Source organism: Hyperoodon ampullatus, assembly GCF_949752795.1.
Source record: "Hyperoodon ampullatus genome assembly, chromosome: 3".
Lineage (NCBI taxonomy): Eukaryota > Metazoa > Chordata > Mammalia > Artiodactyla > Ziphiidae > Hyperoodon > Hyperoodon ampullatus.
In genome coordinates, this window is record NC_136916.1 from 67,257,002 (window position 1) to 67,275,710 (window position 18,709).

An 18,709-nucleotide genomic window follows, 5' to 3' on the forward strand; every position below is an offset into this window, starting at 1 on the left:
TTTAAAATTTCAAATGTGGATGTGTCATTAAATTTATTCATTTATTTATTTGCTACATAGTGAGATGCAGACTCCAAAAGCAAGAGTGCCTTGGACCTACCAAGGTCTTAAGAACACTGCCAGCCCCACCTACTCCACAGAATACCCCTGCTCTGGGACTGTGGGGTCCTGACAACCCCAGAGGAAAGGGAACCCACCCCTCAGATCAGAGGCGCTCCCTCGTCTGGTGTACCTCTCAGTTTTAGCAGCAAGAACAAGATGTAAATTTATTTCTCTATAGATTATCTGGCCTCACCAGTGAGTAGTTCTGAGTCCCATGCAAAAATGAAAATCTACAGAATTGCATGCTGTCTGCTCATGAGAACTAAAGGAGGGACGGGTATGTAGGGATCAGTTTAGGGCCCGTTGGGAAGATCAGGGGCCAAGGACCATATGTTGGAACTCTTGTTCTATAGTTTCTTGGAGGCCAGATGGCCGCCATGGGTCCTGGCACACCTGACAGCTTGGACAGCTGCGGCTGCCCCTCCCTTAGTCCTGTCCCCGTCTCCCCTCCCCTCACTTCACAGCTGTGAAATGGAGGCCCACAGTAGATCTGTTACGATGTTGAGCCCCTATCATGTGCCAAACACTTCAAATACATACATATGATTGCCTTTCCTCTTTATAACAGGTAGACGAGGTAGCATTACTGTCTCCATTTGTCCCCATTGTAAAGATGGGAAACTGAGACTCAGGACTGGAAATGGCCTGCTTGAGACAAAGAGTAAGTCAGTGGCAGGGCTGGGACCAGAACCTGGGTGTCCCACCCCGGTTCCTAGTAAATATGCTGCATCTGCCTTCCATGCCTTTGCTCTTGACATCTCCCCTGCCTGGGGCTCCTTTCCTTGCTACTCAAATTCTATAAGTACCTAACAAATGCTCTGAATCAAAATTAATAAATATTTTTTCAATATATTCAAACTTCAAAATACAAAACAAATCTTAAAACATTCTCCTCTTCACTCCAAAATCGGCTCTTTCTTGATTTCCTCACTGCCCCTTATCACATCCTGACTGCCTTCTGGGACCTTCCCTCCAAGGTCTTGTCTCCTTATTGCTTTGCTTGCATGAGCACCTTTTAAACTCCTTTGGAAACCCCTTTATCCAACCAGGATGGTGTCTAAACTTCTATCATTAGAACAGCATCTCTTTAAGACTTCAATGAAAATGCTCCCACCTCCCAGGCTGGGCCTCACAGTGGAGGCTGCAGTCCTAGCGCTTGTGTGAGCGGGGAGGAAGAATCTGAGCTCAAGTTTGGCTGAGGGATGGGGATCCTGGGAAGGGGACGGCAAGAGGGCCCCTGGGAAAGGTGAGTGGGGAAGGCAGAAGGGCTTACAGTGTCCTGGGCACAGTGCCAGGCCCAGAAACAGGACAGTGACCAGAAAGGACAGGGCCTCTGCAGCTACAGCCCCATTGCCTCCCCTGGGGTCCAGTTCTCACCTGCTTCCTGGGCAATGTGGCTTTCCCTAACTCTTATGTGGGCCTCACACGCAGCCCCTGCAAGCCTTCCACCCCCCATCAGCTCCCAGGGGCATCTAAGCTTCTACCTATCTGAGCCCTGGCTACCTGGTCCTGGGGCTGGGAGCTTGCCCAGCACCCCAGATGCCTTCCCTCCAGGAAAGAGAACCACAGGTGTGTAGATTTGTCTGCCAATTTGGTAGGGAAATGAGGCCTCCTGGAAGCTGGAGACGAGAGGGTTCCCCTGGGGGGCTCCCCTGTCTGAAGCTCCCCCACCTGCCTAGACCAAGAGCTTCCTGCAGCAGGGGCCAGGCCCACTCCTTTTCGGAGTTTCAGCGTCACTCAACACCGGGCGGAGGCAAAGAGGAGGGGCTGGGGATGTTTGCTAAATGAATCAGCTACCATTCTGAGGCCTTACCACCCATCAGGGGCTGTGTCAAATGCTTGGCATTTGTTATCTCGTTTAAGCCTCGCAACAGCTCTAGGAGGTAAATGCTATTATTATGCCCCATTCTATAGATGAGGAAACTGAGGCAACAGGAGGCTGGGTGATCCACCTAATGTCACACAGCCCGTCCTTTATTTGGGAAACCGTCCCCCCCAGCTGCCAGAGGGCAGGCAGCGTGGTGCAGGGCTGTGTGGAAGCACATGGACAGCCCTCTCCCTGGTGGTGGTGGGGTCTCCCTGTGGGAGCTGTTCACCCCGGTCAGTGCAGCCTCTGCTCTGAAGATGGTCTGGCTCTCCCTGTTCCCTCTGCCACCCTCCAGTGCTCCACCCATTCACAGCTCCAGTACACCAGCCTTGCCCCATGAACTCTAGTTCCCTCCTCTTCCAGGCCAACTTCCTCCAGATGTGCTCCGGGTTGAGCAAGGCCCCACCAAGGTTGCACTGTGTCCCCCCAATCCCCCCAAAACGGAGCCAGCTCTGCCAGTACTCTCTGCCTCAGGCACAGAAGGCCTCCATTGGTGCCATCTGTTTGTGGCAGGATGGTTAAGGCAGCTTCTCCAGCAGGGCCGGGGAAGATGCAAAGTGGTAATGCTTGCACTGACCAGAGTGGGCTGCCAGGCCTGCAGGATGACTTAGCACTCTGAAGGGAAGGGTTAGGTCGGTTGTAATGGCTGGAAGAATCAAGAGACCTTTGAGCATGGAAGCTCAAAAAAACAGAGCTTCTGCTGGCCTGGGGAGCTATAGGGAGAATGACCACAGGCCCTCACAGCTGTGCCTCATGCCACTGATCCATTTCAGAGCAGGTGGGGCAGGGCTCTTGGAGATCACCTTGCTATGCATTCCCTCGTGGAATAGGTGGGAAACTGCAGCCCAGAGAGGGCACAGACACACGGAAGGACACACAGCATACCAGGTGGTAAGGTCTACGTTCTTCTCTGGGCTCCCCATGGGATTGTGGGCTCCTCCTGTGTCAGGTTGGTGTCTTAGCCAGTTCTGTCCCGTGGGGTCTGAGAGATGCAAAGGCAATGTGGCTGGGTGCTTCCTCAGAGGCCTCTTACCCTGTCCGTCTCTGGGGAAACTGGAGTAGGATGAGTCACTGGCTCTGTGTTCCCTGGGGTTCGCCCAGAGGCTGGCCATGTGGGACCAAGTTCACTGCTCAAATTTCCTCTTTTTAGTAAACAGCAGCCACTTCCTCCTGGGTTGGCCATTTCCTTCTGGTCGCTGGTTCCTGAGAGGCTCAAGGGGGCAGGGGCTCACATGGGCAGGCAAGGCAGACCCTCTGGTACCAAGCTCACCCATACTGGACACGGGGGAAGCATGCAGGCTGTGTAAAGCTGGTGTCTGACCACAGGACATTGACCTTTAATCTAAGAGACTTTGGAAACTGCAAAATGTCAATAATCCATCAAAGAAGGGTGCCAAGGAATTAGGAACCACCAGGGGCAGGCCCAGAAGGTCCATGTAGGAGGGCCTGGATGGGGGTGATCTGGTTAGAAAAGGGTGGAAACTGAAGCTGCATTTGTTTAGCATTTTACATAAAATATAAAAATTTATCAAAAATAAAGTTGGAGAGAGGTGTTAAGAGAGACGAGATGAAGGTTCACTGTCCAGCCCCCTTCAGCTTGTAGCTTTAGGAGTGGGGGGTGACACAATGCAGGATTTGCTCATGAAACAACCGGCATCCCAGGGTGGCTAGGAGAGAACTGGCAGGGCAGGGGGGCCTGGGAGAAGTCTGGAGGATCCAGAGGGTGTTGGGGTCTGTCCTGGAGCCTTGGGCCTCTTCTGCTTGGCTCTGCAGAGATGTGGGGCCCTCCAGAGGCCTCTGCTGAGATGTTGCCACCGGCTTTGAGGCCTCCACACTTTGCCTTTCTCATTGGGGTCTCTGGGCTTGTGGCTGAGCAGCCTCCTCAGAATGCCACATTCTGGGCCTGGCCAGAGCCTGGCAAAGGGCCAGGAGGGTTTAGATATAGAGTTTTTATCAGTAGATAGTGTAGGTCCAGGACCCGGGTCTGCCAGCTTTCAAGGGGCCTAGGAAATGTTTGTAGCCTAAGAAAAGGATATTGGCTGCAAAACCCAAGAAAAAGAGGAAAATCAAAATTAATAAATATTTCATTAAATGTCTACAAATTGTAACATTATGTCAACTTCATAGTTATCATAAAAATGTCACTCCCTTTGAAAACAATTTATAGGTTGGGTCTTTTCTTACTCAGCTAGGATTCCCAATAGACATGATGACTGCCAAGATATGGTAGCCAAATGTAAATTAAAATGAATTCCTCGTAGTCAGATACTATCCAGAGCATAATTCTAGAAATTCCTTCAAACATTTTTAGAGCAAAAATTATGTTTATTAGGGGATGTGGAGCATTTTGATATGTTTGATATGATATGGGGTGTGGCCTCCATAAGGAAGAGGGCAGGGCCTGCGAGCCTGTTAAAATGACAGGGAGAGAGTGGAAGTTCAAGTGCAGGAGGGTCAGGCTTGAGGCCAGCTTGCCCACTGAGAAGCACAGACACCAGCTCTGGGAGGGACGGCAAAGGTCTCTTGTCTAGTACCATCTGCCCAGACCCGGCTAGCCAGGCCAAACTCTTGCCCAGGGTGGGGGGCTCACTCCTGCCACCCATGAAGGATGCCTTCCTCCTGCCTAGCAGGTATCTGCCTCTACCAGATACTCCACAGGGCTTAGTTCTGTCCTCTCAGTCGACAGTCTCCGGTCACCCCTACTTTTGCACAACTCACTGACAGAGCTGAGGGCGGAGGTGGGCTGTACCCGACTCCCACCCTGCGGCCTCCCGTATACCTCCTGTGTGTAGCTGTGTACTGCAGTCTCAGTTCTCCCAGCTCTTCCCCTTTCCATAGGATTTCCCGGTCACATCCCACCCTGGCTGCCTTCCCCACAAACCAACTAATCACAGCCCCTCTTGCCCATGGCAAGGCCCAAATTAAACATGGTTCCCTCACTCCTGAGGGTGGCCCATCCCATCCCTGCAGTGCATTCTCTGGCCTCCCATGTGTTGGGGCTGCTAGAGCCCCCTCTCCGAACCTGCTGATTTCAAAGGACATCAATGCTAACTGTGTAATAATAATAATTGATATACTGAGTGCTTACTATGTAAGCACTTTTACATGATCTTGTAATCCTTACAAGAACAATGGTGTGAAGTAGCTACTTATACTGTCCCCATTTTATAGATGAAGAGACTGAGGCTCAGAGAGGTAAAATAACTTGCCCAAAGTCACATCCCTGGTTAGTGGCAGAGCTAGGAGACAAATTCCATCAGTCTGCACTCAAAGAGAACCAAAGGGCACTAAGGTAGAGGTGTCCTTGCTGTGGCCAGCCAGCCAGATTCTTGACGGACCCTGGGGAAAGGGGTGGTCATGTGGCAGCTAACATAGAGCCCGTAGCTGGTTGGCTGGTGGGGTAAGCTCGCTCTTGCTACCTTACTCCAAGTAAGCAGTCTAATTTGGTATCCCTCTCCATTTCAGAAAGCTCGATTTTCCACCTGCGTCTCTTAGTGTGTCTGTGTAAAAACATGCAAAACGAAGATGAGATATTGTTTTGATTTGGTCCTTTCACAAACGTAGCTATGACCTTCCTTTTTTCTTCAAGGAAAGTGAACTTTTGTATTTGCTTCTCCCCCACATCTTTCCATGGCTCATTCCCTCACATCATCCAGGTCTCTGCTCCATGTCACCTCCTCAGAGGGGCCTCCCTGACCCTCTGGAACGTAGCCTGCCACTCCTGCCCTACATCCCCCCATCCTCTTACTTTGCTTTTTTGTGAAACAATGGCACTTGCCTCTTGAAGTTATTGTGAGAATTCAAATGAGTTAATATATAAAGCACTGGTAAGTAATACATGCTATTTAAGTGGTAGTCCTTTTTAAAATTTCATCACAGCGTGTATACAACACAGTATATATTTATCTGTCTTCTTTATGTAGTTTGTATTATCTCTCTCCCTTACTAGACTATTATCTCCATGAGGGCAGAAAAACGATTGGCTTGTTCACTGCTGTGTCCTCCATTGTCTGGAACTGTACCTGGCACATAGAAGGCGTTCAGTAAATATTTGTTGAAATCGGTGAACGAACTGAGGTCTGGAGAGGTGGGAAGTGCTTTGGCTTTCATTCACGCATTCTATAAACATTTACTGAGCACCCACTCAGCGCCAAGCAATAGGCTGTCTCATTTTTGTGATACTAGCCTGTGAACCTGGCAGGGCAAAGATTTAAAAATAAAGTTTTGTAGTGAGGTATAATTTACATAGAGTGAAATGTACAGTTTTAAGGGGACCCCTGATGAATTTTGAGAAATGCGTGTTCAAAGTAACCCACACTCCCATAAAGAAATAGAACAATGTTTCAGCCCGGCAGCGCGAGGTTTTGAGCCCCAGGTTACACAAAGGAACAGAGGGCAGGGGTGATTCTTCCCGACCAGCCTCTGGGGCGCCTGCGGGACCGCCCCGGGTGCGGGCCGGCACTCCCGGGGGCGGGCGGGGGCGGGACTACAAGTCCCAGGCTGCTTTGCGCGTCCGCCAGCCGTGCGGAGCGGCGGGGTTGAAGGGAGGGGGCTCAGCGGCGGCGCCGAGGCGCTGGGGGCCGCGGCGCTGGCGGTTGGAGCGCGGGCTGGCGATGTTGGGGCCCGGGACCCGGGCGGAGGAGGGTAGCACTGGCGAGGGCGCGGCCCCGGGGGCCGCGGCGGAGCCTGGGGCAGGGCCGGGGCGGGAGCCAGCGCGGCTGTGCGGCTACCTGCAGAAGCTGTCGGGCAAGGGCCCGCTGCGCGGCTACCGCAGCCGCTGGTTCGTGTTCGACGCGCGCCGCTGCTACCTCTACTATTTCAAGAACCCGCAGGACGCGCAGCCCCTCGGCCACCTGGACATCGCGGACGCCTGCTTCAGCTACACGGGCCCCGACGAGGCGGCCGAGCCCGGCGCGGAGCCGCCCGCTCACTTCCAGGTGCACAGCGCGGGATCCGTCACGGTGCTCAAGGTGGGACAGCGCGCCCCGCAGCCCGCACCTGCCTCCCGGGAACCCGCACACACGCCCTTCCCCTGCTCCCCCTGCCTAGCCTCTGGGGCTGCCCCCGATGCCCAGCTCAGCCTAGCTTCTCTGACCATCGAACTTTTTGCATACCCTCCTTTCTCTAAAGCCCTTCTGCCTTTCTTTCCCCACTTCTTCCTCAGACTCTGTCCCCGTCCCCATCTCAAGCCCTTTACCTGGGTTTAGGCCAGAGTGGCTGGGGGCTACTCAGTCCCTTGACCCGTTATCTCCCTCTGTGCCTTGCCTTGGGCCCTTCTCTGTCCATCTCCCTTCCCCTCCCCACCCCTGTCCTGTGGATGTCCTGTGTAACCCTCCCAGGCATTCATTACTGTAGACTTCCTCCCCTTGGGTAAGTTATTACCCTCTTCAGCTGCCTCTTCTGTAAAATGAGGATAGCAGTAGTATCTACTTCGTGGGGGTGTTGGAATTACATGAAATATACTCTAACCTCTCCTAAGTGTTACTGCATTCAGGGCTATAGACCGAGAGAGTCAGAGTTGGCAGGGCCCTTAAAGATAATCCACTGCAGTCTCCTCCAGAGTGGGCAGAGACACTCCAGCTAAGGTCACACAGACAGTAAGTAGCAGAGACTATTTGCTTGCTCCGTATTTTGGCTGGGAGAGGAGGGAAACATTTGCTTCAACCAGTTCTGCCTTGCCCATTTGAGGCTTCCGTAATCTTTTTTCTACACAGTGTGTAGAAGCATGGGACTAGAGTCAGAAGTCCTGATTCTGGTGCTGAGAAGCCTTCCCTGTCCTTGGGGGCTCCCATCATCTCCTAGGGCCCCTCCTGCTTCCAGCACCTGGGCGTCTGGGCCCTGGCCTGGAGTTGGGTCTCTCTCCCAGCCTCCTTCCCTGCCTGGTTCCTGTGAGCCTCCACCCTCACTCCTCTCTCTTTCGCTTCTCTTCCGTATTACAAGCTGAGCTTTCTCCAGAGCAGCAGGGCTGGGCTGGGATGTATGAAAACTCTCTGCAAAGCTGGCCAAGTGGAGAGCAGAGTGGGCTGAGCCTGCCGCCCTTGGCCTTGTGAGCACAGGGCTGTTCCCAGGATCTCCGAAACCAGCAACAGTTGGAGCTGCTCCCCAACTGTCTAAAAACTCTCAAAGTTTTTAGAGCTTTGTCAGCTCAGTTCTTGCTGCTTCAGGCAGAGTCTGATTACTGTGTTCATTTAGGTTCTTCCATCCCTTCTTTAAGTGGGTGCAGACAGCCTTTTTCTGCAAAGGAAGCCAAGCAGAGTTGCAGTTCAACTCGGGCTTAATTAGAAAGCATTTGTATAAACTTGGGAGTGATCTGAGCGAGTACACAGGGACTTTTGCCAAAGAAAGGCTTGTCCTCACTGTATATATGGACTGTCCCTGTGTACAGCTGAATTTCTGGTGGAATTGTTTGTTAAAACAGAAAATAGAGCATCCTGTTTCAGATTTTCACAAATGACTTTGGAGCCCTCCATCAGGTTTTTCATTAAAATCTTTTGAATGATGGAGGTATCTACCTAAGTGGGGCTGCAAGATGCAGTGTCAGGTGTGTGGCTTTAGACTTGGATTGACTTGAACTTGTGGCCTGAATCTGCCACTCACAGGTGTTGAGCAAACTATACCACCTCTCTGTCCCAGTTTCCTCTTCACTCTAGTGGGAATCTTACCTTCCTCATTGGTTAGTTTTGAGAATTCTGGACAATAGCTGGCACAGAGTAGGCACTACATGGCAGCCATATGAAACAATAAGTAGTGTCTTTGGCCAATTATGTAGTACATTCATATAATGGAATATTATGCAGCCGTGAACATAAAGGAATGGGAGCTATAGGTGTCAACATGGATGACTCATAAACATAGAATTGAGAAAGAAAAACAAAGTTACAGATTGATTGCATACAGAGGTACCATTTATGTAAAGACTAAGAAGATCATGCAAACACATATGCTGCATGGGGATTGGGAGAGCTGTGTGGGCGTGATGAGCCCTGGATTCAGGATGGTGGTTCCCACTTGGGAAGAGAGGGGAACGTGAGTGGGAATGGGTGCTCAGGGGGGTTCTAGTGTCTTTGCAGTGTTTTATTTCTAGCACTGGGTGGTGTTTGTTATATTATTCTATCTATCTTTTTGTATGTTCAGAATATTTCTTTTAAAAAAAAGGAAATTGATTTTCATGTAGGTTACTGACTGTGGAATATTTTGGTATGTAAAGTTGAATTAGTCACAGAATAAGACAGCATGCCCGAGACAAAGTGTTTGCTTTATAAAAACAATGGAAATGGAAACACAGGCAAGCCTTTTCAAAGGAAGGGAGCAGTCAAAATGTAAGGTTTCAGAGTAGGGGTGTGTTTTAAGAAGGATTTTTTAAATTTTAATTTAAATTTTTTAATTTCTAAAAAATTAATTTTATTTATTTTATTTTTGGCTGCGTTGTGTCTTCATTGTTGCATGGGGGCTTTCTCTAGTTGCGGCGAGCGGGGGATACTCTTTGTTGCGGTGCGTGGGCTTCTCATTGTGGTGGCTTCTCTTGTTGCGGAGCATGGGCTCTAGGTGCGCGGGCTTCAGTAGTTGTGGTGTGTGGGCTCAGTAGTAGTGGCTTGCGGGCTCTAGAGTGCAGGCTCGGTAGTTGTGGCACACAGGCTTAGTTGCTCCGTGGCATGTGGGATCTTCCCAGACCAGGGCTCGAACCCGTGTCCCCTGCATTGGCAGGCGGATTCTTAACCACTGCTCCACCAGGGAAGCCCGAAGAAGGATGAATTTTATTGTACAGTAATTCCTTCTGAATTGTGGGAGTAAAAATTTTATGGTGGTAAAAGTGGAAATTAGTAATTTATCTTCCTTTTCACCTTTCAGATCTAAGAACTGACTCCCGTAAGCTTTAATGCTTCCCTTTAGGGCTGCTCAGCGGTAGGGCAGACCCTGATTTCTAAGGGGGATTGTAGGTTAGTGAGGATTAAACCCTGCTCAAGCTTCAGCTAGTTGTATATAATTTTATAGATACCATTCCTTTTGACGGGTTAAAAAGAAAAAAAAATCAGCAGTTTGCTTATTGTATTATCATATGGTTCTTATTTTAAAGTGACTTTCTGCCTTCTCTGGAGGAGCTGTGGTTTTGTTGAAGTTTTCCAAAATGTTTTACCGCTTGAGTCTTAATGAAAGCTGATATTGGAATTTCTTGGTAGACTTTTCTATTCATAAACTCAGGGATGTGGGCCTTATTTTACAGATGAGGGAATGGAGGCCGGAGAGGGAATGTGATTTGTCTGAGATCTTGAAGATAGACTCAGATGCTCTTGGCTAGTAGAGACTCTGAGAACAGTGAGTGTCCAAAATGCCAAGTATCTAATTCTATTATCAGTTTTGACAAGTCTCCCTTTTTTTTTTTTGCTTTGGATTTCAGTGGTTTGGGATTAGATAAGATGTAGTGGTTTTTCCCTTACTGCATTTGATTTCTGTCCTTTTCACGCAGAATGAAAGCACCAGGAACATTTTACCTACCAATTCTTTACCAGGATGTATGGTACCTGTTACTAGACATTTGGAAACTGCTACAACAGACAGAAACTGATGCTTCCTCTGTGTGTGTGTGTGTGTAGAGGTGCTGGAGGCTTCTCACTGAGCTTTCCTGGATTCTGAGGCACAGGAGACCGTTCTGGAGTGAGCTGGCACTTAGGGAAGAGAGAGCATGTGACTGACTGGGGGTAAAGCTTGAATGACCCTGCTCTGCCAGATCTCCACAGTCCCTGGAGCAAGGAGCATCATCAGACTGTCAGCAGATGCACTCCGCTCCCTCTCCTCCCTTTTCTTGAAGGCATATGGTGCACAAATGGACACGTGTGTTGGTTTCTGAGTCGCACGTAACGGAACAATCATGCATCCCTCTTCTTAACGCACTTTTGTGGGAAGGATGCACATTCTCTGGTGTTGAAACTGCTCTCAGCTTAATGACAAACATTTGCTAGCTTGGGTAATCATAGTGTGTGCAGTACAAAATAGACGTGGTGAACCAGCCTTCTTGGCTAAATGGTTCTGCTAAGCTGTTCTTCCCTGGGGCATCCGCTCAGGGGTCTTGAAATGTTATTTAAATCTTTTATCGAGACCTGACTTCCCATGGATTTTTCATGGCTTCCCAATGAGTAAGTTCCTTAAAGGCAGGTATAGTCTCACAGGTGTGATGTCGCAGTGGCTTTCTGTCTCCCACTGTCTGTCACACAGGCCTCATGGTAGTGTGGCCTCCACACTGTTTCCTGCTCAGGAGGCCCCAAGCACTGCTGTTTGCATCCTTGCCCTCCCAGAACAGCACCTGCACAAAGTAGGTGCCCAGGCAGACGTTTGTTGAACGAATGAGTAGAAGGTCGTCACCCAGTAAGCGCTGATTTTGGCGTGAGCTCCAAACCTTTAGAAGTGATCAGCCAGAATTCTCAAATGTATTAAATGACATTCTCACCACATGTCATGGAGGTGCCTGCCATTCAAGGAATGCCCAGTAAATATGACAGGCATCAGGGGTTCAAAAGACGGATTACCGTCGGTCCTTAATTTTCAGGTCTCTTGTATTTCATGCCCACAGTCTTGACTCTGAGGACACTGTTGTAGCAGTGGGTGAATGTTTTATGTAAAAGGCCGTGTAGTAAATATTTTAGGTCTTGCATCAGTGCCATCTCTGTGACTACTCTGCTCTGCTGTTATAGCACAGAAACAACTGTAGAGTGAGTGTAGCTGTGTTCCCATAATTTTTGTTTATGGATTCTGGAATTTGAATTTCATGTAATTTTCACACGTCACAAAATACTGTTTTTTGGGGTTTTTTTTTTTTCCGTCATCTGAAAATATAGAGACCATTCTTGGCTTGTAGCTGTGTAAAAATAGGCAGTAGGCTGGATCTGGCCCTCAGCCTGTAGTTCACTGGCTCTGGTGTTTTAGAAAGGCCTGGACACTTCTCATTCATTCTGTCACTTACCCATTCTGTGTGCTTAGGCACTGGGGGTATAGACTGAACAAGGTGAACACAGTTCCTGTCCTTGGGGAGCCTTCTGTGTAGCCCAGAGACAGACGTTAATAAAAACAAAAGCAACACCAACCAGTGCTGTGAAGTTTAAAAGGAAAGAGATGGGATGCATGTATAATAGGGGGTCCTAATTTAGTTTGGAAGGAGGAGGGCTAGGGAAGACTTCCTGAGGAAGTGACATTTGAGCTGAGGCTGAAGGGCACATTGGTGTTGACTGGAGAAATGGAGAAGGGAGTAGAGAGTTCTAGGGAGAGGAAATGGCAGGGGCAGAGCCCCTTAGGTGTGTAGGGGACTCAAGGAATGCCCAATGGCAGCTGGGGTGGAGGGGAGGGCCTTGGGGCCCGAGTTGTAGGAATCAGCAAAGAATTTTCAGCAGGGCTTAACAAATAATTGGCGTTTTATGTTTCCTCCCCAACTGATGATTGGGTTATATCCAGTATTTTCATCTAATTATGTTGGAGGATTGTCTTGTGTTTTAAGAGTTGAAATATTAATATGTTACCCACTGGAAAACAGGTTTTAAAGTTGATAAATGCAGAGTTGAAGATCTCGTGGTCCATTGCCTCTTAAGCACCATTGTTTCTGAGCAGCGGTTGCTGGCTCGGGGGCTGTGTGGCTGCAGCCTGCCCCATCCCTCTCGGTGGACTGCCTTTCCCAAAGCATTCCTCATGGCCACCTTCCCTGACTTCTCTCATGTCCCACTTGCTTTGCTCATATGCGTGTTACCAGTTGCCTTCCCCTTTGGAGGAAACCGTTGCTTGAGAAATGGAGGGAGGGGTCACATGCATTCAGGGTTGAGATGTGAACACAGCTCTCGCATCTCACTGAGGCTTCTGAGGGGTGGACGGCTCTCCTTGCTCAGGTGCCTGCATCCATCATCAGCCTTCCCATCCCTGGGCAGAACAAAATATAGATAATAACCCTCCTTCCAAAGAAAGAAAAGAACCCCGTTATTGTAGAAATGACTCTCCGGTTGGTGGAGTGGAAGGGGTTTTGATTAGGAATTTTCAGTTCTTTAAGAGATTTATGTAGTAGGGTCTTAATGACATTTGAGTGGGTGTTTAGCTACATCCTGGCAGGCCCAGTCCTAAGTGGATTTTGTTCACTTTCACAGAGTGAATGCAACATGGAATGTGAATTAGGAAGTAGTGATGCTTCTAACCAGCGTCCTGCTAAATACTCTTCTTGGTGAAGTGAATGTGCCGGGTGTGTGGATGTGCGAGGCCTTCAGGGGTGGGAGGCCGAGGTGGTCCCCGGAGAGGCTGCAGGTGTCATGATCACGCAATGAACAGTAGCTCACCAAGCTGCACAGGAAACCCCGAATGGACAGATTCAGGGTGGTGGTGCTCCCTGAAATGGGTCTAGTCCTGTCCTGGTTTTTGAGCATCTGATGCCGTGTCCTACTAGAGCCCAACTCCCTGAGGGCAGAGTTTTGTCCCTGGTTCACCGCTTCAGCCTTAATGCTGAGCAGAGTGTCAGGCACGGATTATATGCTCTGTATATACTACGTAGCCGAATGAATACTTCATACCCTCATGTCATCTTGGGGTGGGTGTGTGGTATGTTCTTGTTGCACGGTCAGAAGGAGATCTGCAGTGTCCATTTCTTCCTTTAGCAAATAGTTTTGAGCATCCACCATGTTGTAAGCATTATGCTTTTTCTGCATATACAGCAGTGAAATTTTTCCATTCATTTCAGAAACTACAGTGTCAAGACTTTAAAAATAGATTAGCACCTGATAGCTTTGAAAAAAACTTTGGAGAGAAACCATTTTTGTCTGTATTCAGAGTTGGGAGTAAATATCAAATGTCTGCAAGTTTTTTGATCCTGAGGGAGGTCTGGCATCTTTCCATAGTAAATAAAGAGGGGGGCAGGGAATCCTGAATGTAAAGTACTGATTTGGATATCACCCAGAGCCAGAAATCTGTGGTTTGTACGATAATTTCTATGGGCATTGTGGAATTGGGGAGATCTGTGTGATTGATCACCAAGAAGAGCTCCCTGGAGAAGTGGGCTGGGGAGTTGGTTAGGTTTTGGTATAATTGTATAGCTGTTCAAAGGTTTAGTTCCTTTTGGATCAACAAGAAGTGTTCCCAGTCTGATGGGAATCAGCATCTTTTCATGAGTTTGCATGCTTGGCCAATGCTTAACTTCTTCTGACTGATTGTGTGGGAAAACTGGAATCTGGGGAAGAAGGGGGCACTCAGGAGCTAAGATCCTTTGGCCTCCTCTCTGGCCCTTTCCAGGGCCAGCCGTCCTGGAAAGAGCAGACTTCCTCTGAGCAGTCTGCCCTCAGGTGAGAACTTGTCTGGGCGTCGGATGGCAGGCCTGGCGGTGGACTGGAGGCGGACAGGCCAGTGTTATCAGAGATGTTGATCTTGGATTATAGGAATTATTTCTAGGCAGCGAGCCCAGTTTTCATTTCCCTTTCCAGCTCTGTGATGTCCAGGGGAGACTGTGCTTGCAGAGAAGGAGCCTGTGTTTGGAAATCTGATGCAGCCAGCCAGCCATTCACCTAACAGTCTTGGTTGGGCAAGGCCGTGATGGACATCTAGCGGGAGTCAGGTGTTGCCTCTGGCCTCTCGGAGCTGTCCTGTTCTGGGGTTTCATTAGGGCATTGTCATCAAGTGGCTCTGTGAGGTGGAGGAAGTCATTTGGTGTTTTTGTTCCAAGGGTCATTATCCCTGAGTCAGAACTGACGAGACCCTCAGATGAGCCCGCCCTGCCCCTTGTGTGATAGAGTGAGAAACAGAGTCCCACAGCTAGTTAGCAGCAGCTCTGGCACTAAAACCTCCCCCAGACACCTGAGTGATATTTAGCCATTTTAAACCCAGCAGTTTGATGCTATTTGCCATCTTACTCCCTTAGTAGGAAATTAGGCTTATTCTGTTTTTAGTTGTTGTACACAGATTCTGAAATTGGACATTTACCTCTTTGGTGCTGCAGCATAGATGTAAGATGTTCAAGTCACATGAAGATTGGAAATTAACAGTATAGATGATAAGCTTCCAGTGGGGGTTGATTGATTATAGACATTAGTGATGTTTCCCTGGCAGAGACTAGACCTGCACATCCCTGTTCAGGAGCCTTCTCTTTGGAGGTGTGCAGAGGAAAACTGACCCTTGGTGTGATTTCTCTTGCTGCTCTGTAAGCCATGCCCTCTAGCTTCAGAAGTGAACCAGTTTTGGGGCTTCCCTGGTGGCGCAGTGGTTAAGAATCCGCCTGCCAATGCAGGGGACACGGGTTTGAGCCCTGGTCCTGGAAGATCCCGTGTGCCGCGGAGCAGCTAAGCCCATGCGCCACAACTACTGAGCCTGTGCTCTAGAGCCTGCGAGCCACAACTGCTGAAGCCCGTGTGCCTAGAGCCTGTGCTGTGCAACAAGAGAAGCCACTGCAATGAGAAGCCCGTGTACCACAACGAAGAATAGCCCCCGCTTGCCACAACTAGAGAAAAGCCCGCACGCAGCAATGAAGACCCAACGCAGCCAAAAATAAATAAATAAAATAAATAAATTAAAAAAAAAAAGAAGTGAACCAGTTTTTTAAGCTTCACAGTTTACACAGCTCTCTCACATATACTATCCCAGAGGTAACATGATGATAAGGCTATCTTTCATTTCTGTCCTTTAAAGGGAAGCATCTCCTTGAGAATTGTGGTTCTCAGGTTGGTGTGGGGAAGGAGCCTCCTGGGATCCTGTTAACATGCAGGTTGTGGGGTTCCCCCCTAGAGATTCTGGTTCGGTTGGTAGGCCAGGGTGGACCTCAGGAATCTGCATCTTTATCCATTGTGCTGACCCTTCTGCTGCAGACCTTTGTGGTCCTCTCTTTGAGAAACATCACTCTCCGCCAGATCATGAATTACTGCTCTCTTTGACTGTGAAGTAAAGACTGGCCCTATTTGAGGATGGTTTTGTAAGCAGACTAGAAATAACTAAACTGCGTGGGTGGAGACCAGTGAAGTGTGAGCCATTTATCCTTAGGTTGACACTCTGTGGTTTATATCTGCTACCTTCTTTGCATTCTGAGTTTCTGTGCTCCAGAGCAATGGTTTGGGCCTGTGACTCCCTCCTCCCAATGGCCCTGAAGTTTCTGTCTCCTGAGCTGATCACTCAGTCACTGGCACAGCACCACATGCCAGTGTTCCTCCAGGGCCGTTCAGAGGGAAGCTCCTGGAGGGCGACAGTGTTCGCTTGCCATCCTTAGGGTGATTCTGGGAGAGTGAGTTTTGATGATTACCACCACCAAAGAGCTGATAAGGACTTTCAGAGCCCCCAGCTTTTCACCCAGAGGGGTGAATAACCGATTGATAAAGGAGAACCATCTGGTACTTTCTGGAGGTACCAGCTCTATCTTAAAAGACTGTTAGAAATCAACATGCTTCCCAAACACTCTTGTAAATTCACTGAAAGGTTAGGCAGATTTCTGGTCCAGGCTCCCATGTTCCTCCTCATCTCTGATGGGCGGTGCCTGGGAATCTGCCCCTCCCAAACCCCAGTTCATAAAACTTCCTATTAAGTTCGTCATTCCTGTGTCCTACTTTTAAGTTAAAAACCATCAAGCCAAAACATTGTAGTGTTGCATGGTGTGTGGAAACCATCGCAGACAGAGGTGACGTGGGGCTCTCCACCAGTCTGCTGGCTGTTGCTGCAGGAGTTTTTATTTATCCTGAGCTCATAAAACCCTGGCGCTCTCTTATTGTGCAATGGCAGAGCTGATAGGCAGCCATAGGAATGTAGCCCTGTGGTCACTCGGAGGCCGCGTGCTCCCCTTCCCTCTGAAACAGAAAGCGTTTTGACAGGCTTCCACACTTCCTGCAGGGAAGAGCAGGCCCAGAGACTGACCTTGTCCTTGCCCTTGCCTTGGTGAAATCTGTCATCTAGGCCAGGCCCCTCACAAGCCCAGTTATCTTTATTGTCCTCTTTTCTAGAACACTGCATTTGCTTGTCTTTGTTCTGTTTGTAGTCTTCTCCTAGTTTGTAATCTTCATTAAATTGTTAGAGATGGGTTTAAGGAGTGGCTGATCTCTCAAGGTGTTTGCTTTTTAAAAGAAGATGCTTGAATATCAGAGATGGCAAAACTCCTCAGACTGCTGCCTCCCAGAATGTGGGTGAGAATTGGGGCACCTTCCCGAGGAGAGGCTGCCCCCCACTGCCAAATGTCCAGGGAAAGTGATGGCGGGGGAGGTCTAGGTTCTTGCTCAGCCTTTGAAAAGTATTTAGATTAGAATTCATGTAATTATTTTGCAAAATAAGTTATATGAAAATGCTGACTTCAGGATAGCCATTTAAAAAGACAAAAAAATAAGAACTTATCGTGTTAGAGGAACAGAGGTCTGTACAATTGCACTCCATTTTCCGAGGCGCCAGGAGATCCAGCATTATTTCCCTTCTCAGCATCTGTCACTGGGCTGAAACAGAAGATTTCAAAACTTTCCCAAGGAAAAACTACTTTTTTTTTTTCATTGGTACTGGGCCAGATCCCTTGAGATTGTTTCCAGGCCCATGGTTTTGAAATGTTCAGAAGAATATTTGGAACCTAAAGTTATTTATCAGATATGGGGTTGTAGTCTGTTTTTCATCTGAGTTTTGTTTTGTATTATCAGGCTGTTTACCATGTTCTTGTGCTATTTATTGCTTATGGAAGAATTACCTTGGAAATTCAGATATGCTTCTTTCTTTCTTTGTTTGGCCACGCCTTGGGGCTTGTGGTGTCTTACTTCCCTGACCAGGAATTGAACCCAGGCTACAGCAGTGAAAGCACCGAGTCGTAACCACTGAACTGCCAGGGAATCCCCCAGATATCCTTCTTTAGATTTAAGAAATGAAAATTCCTTCATTATGAACAGGCATTGCATCCTTTTAAAATATGACTGAGTCAAACTATGCATGCAGTTTAAATTGCTTTCTATGACGTGTGCAAACTTAGCCCATCTGTATTCTCTTCTCGTGGCTCTCTCGTGACCGTTGGTTATTCTGTTCTTCTGGCTTATAAACATGGTAGGCGCTGACACTTTGGGGAGGAGCCCAGAGTTCACACCCTAAGTGGGTGACTAAAGTGCTCTGTCATCACCATATAGCATGATTGGTTCTGTAAGGGATGTCGGATGGCCTCATAGATGGGGTGTTTGAACTGGGTCTTGAGGGGTGAGTAGGCGTTTGCAAATGGGTTTAATTAGTGCAGTAGGAGGAGGGGTCGTTGAAGCTGAGCTGGCTTCTGTGTGCCTGTTGTGTGGGCAAAAGGCTATGGTCCTGTGGAGTGTGGGGCAGTGTAGGCCAGGTGACCATGCCAAATTGCCCAGCACTTAGAAGCCACCAGAGAGTTTTAAGCATGGGATAAATATGGCTTAGGTGGCTATGTGTAAGAAGGGGGTTTGGGGAGGGGCGAGAGGACAGCAAGACCAGTTAGGACGCTCTTGCAAAGGCCTGAGGTTGATGAACCAGGACAGTGTCAGGGAGCGGGAATCTGAGAGACTGACAAAGGGATTCTTTGGACTTGGAGACCTGGTGATCCTATTATGCTGGAGAACGGTTCCTCTCTTCTCTACGTTTGTTTATGTGTGGTCTTATTATTGCTCACTGCAGTCTATTTTTAAAGAAATGTCTTTAGAGAAGAATTGTGGCTCAGAGCAGCCGGTGGGAGCACCTTATAGCCGATTGACGGTCATGCTCTCTCCAGCCCGGTGAAGCTGTGCTGAGCCCCCTTCGATGTCCTGAGGACCTTCTGTACTGTCAAAAAGA

The 18,709-nt window shown here is 48.7% G+C and overlaps 1 protein-coding gene across 1 annotated transcript in view; it reads left to right on the forward strand.

Annotated features, from left to right (window-relative positions):
• Positions 1-6,582: 6,582 nt before the first annotated feature.
• Positions 6,583-18,709, forward strand: part of TBC1D2B (TBC1 domain family member 2B) — a gene marked incomplete at both ends in the record, with an annotated part of 83,450 nt that continues 71,323 nt past the window's right edge. The window contains one exon of the mRNA XM_079699327.1: positions 6,583-6,939. Within this exon, the coding sequence (XP_079555453.1) occupies positions 6,583-6,939 (357 nt within the window). The remainder of the gene's footprint in view (positions 6,940-18,709) is intronic.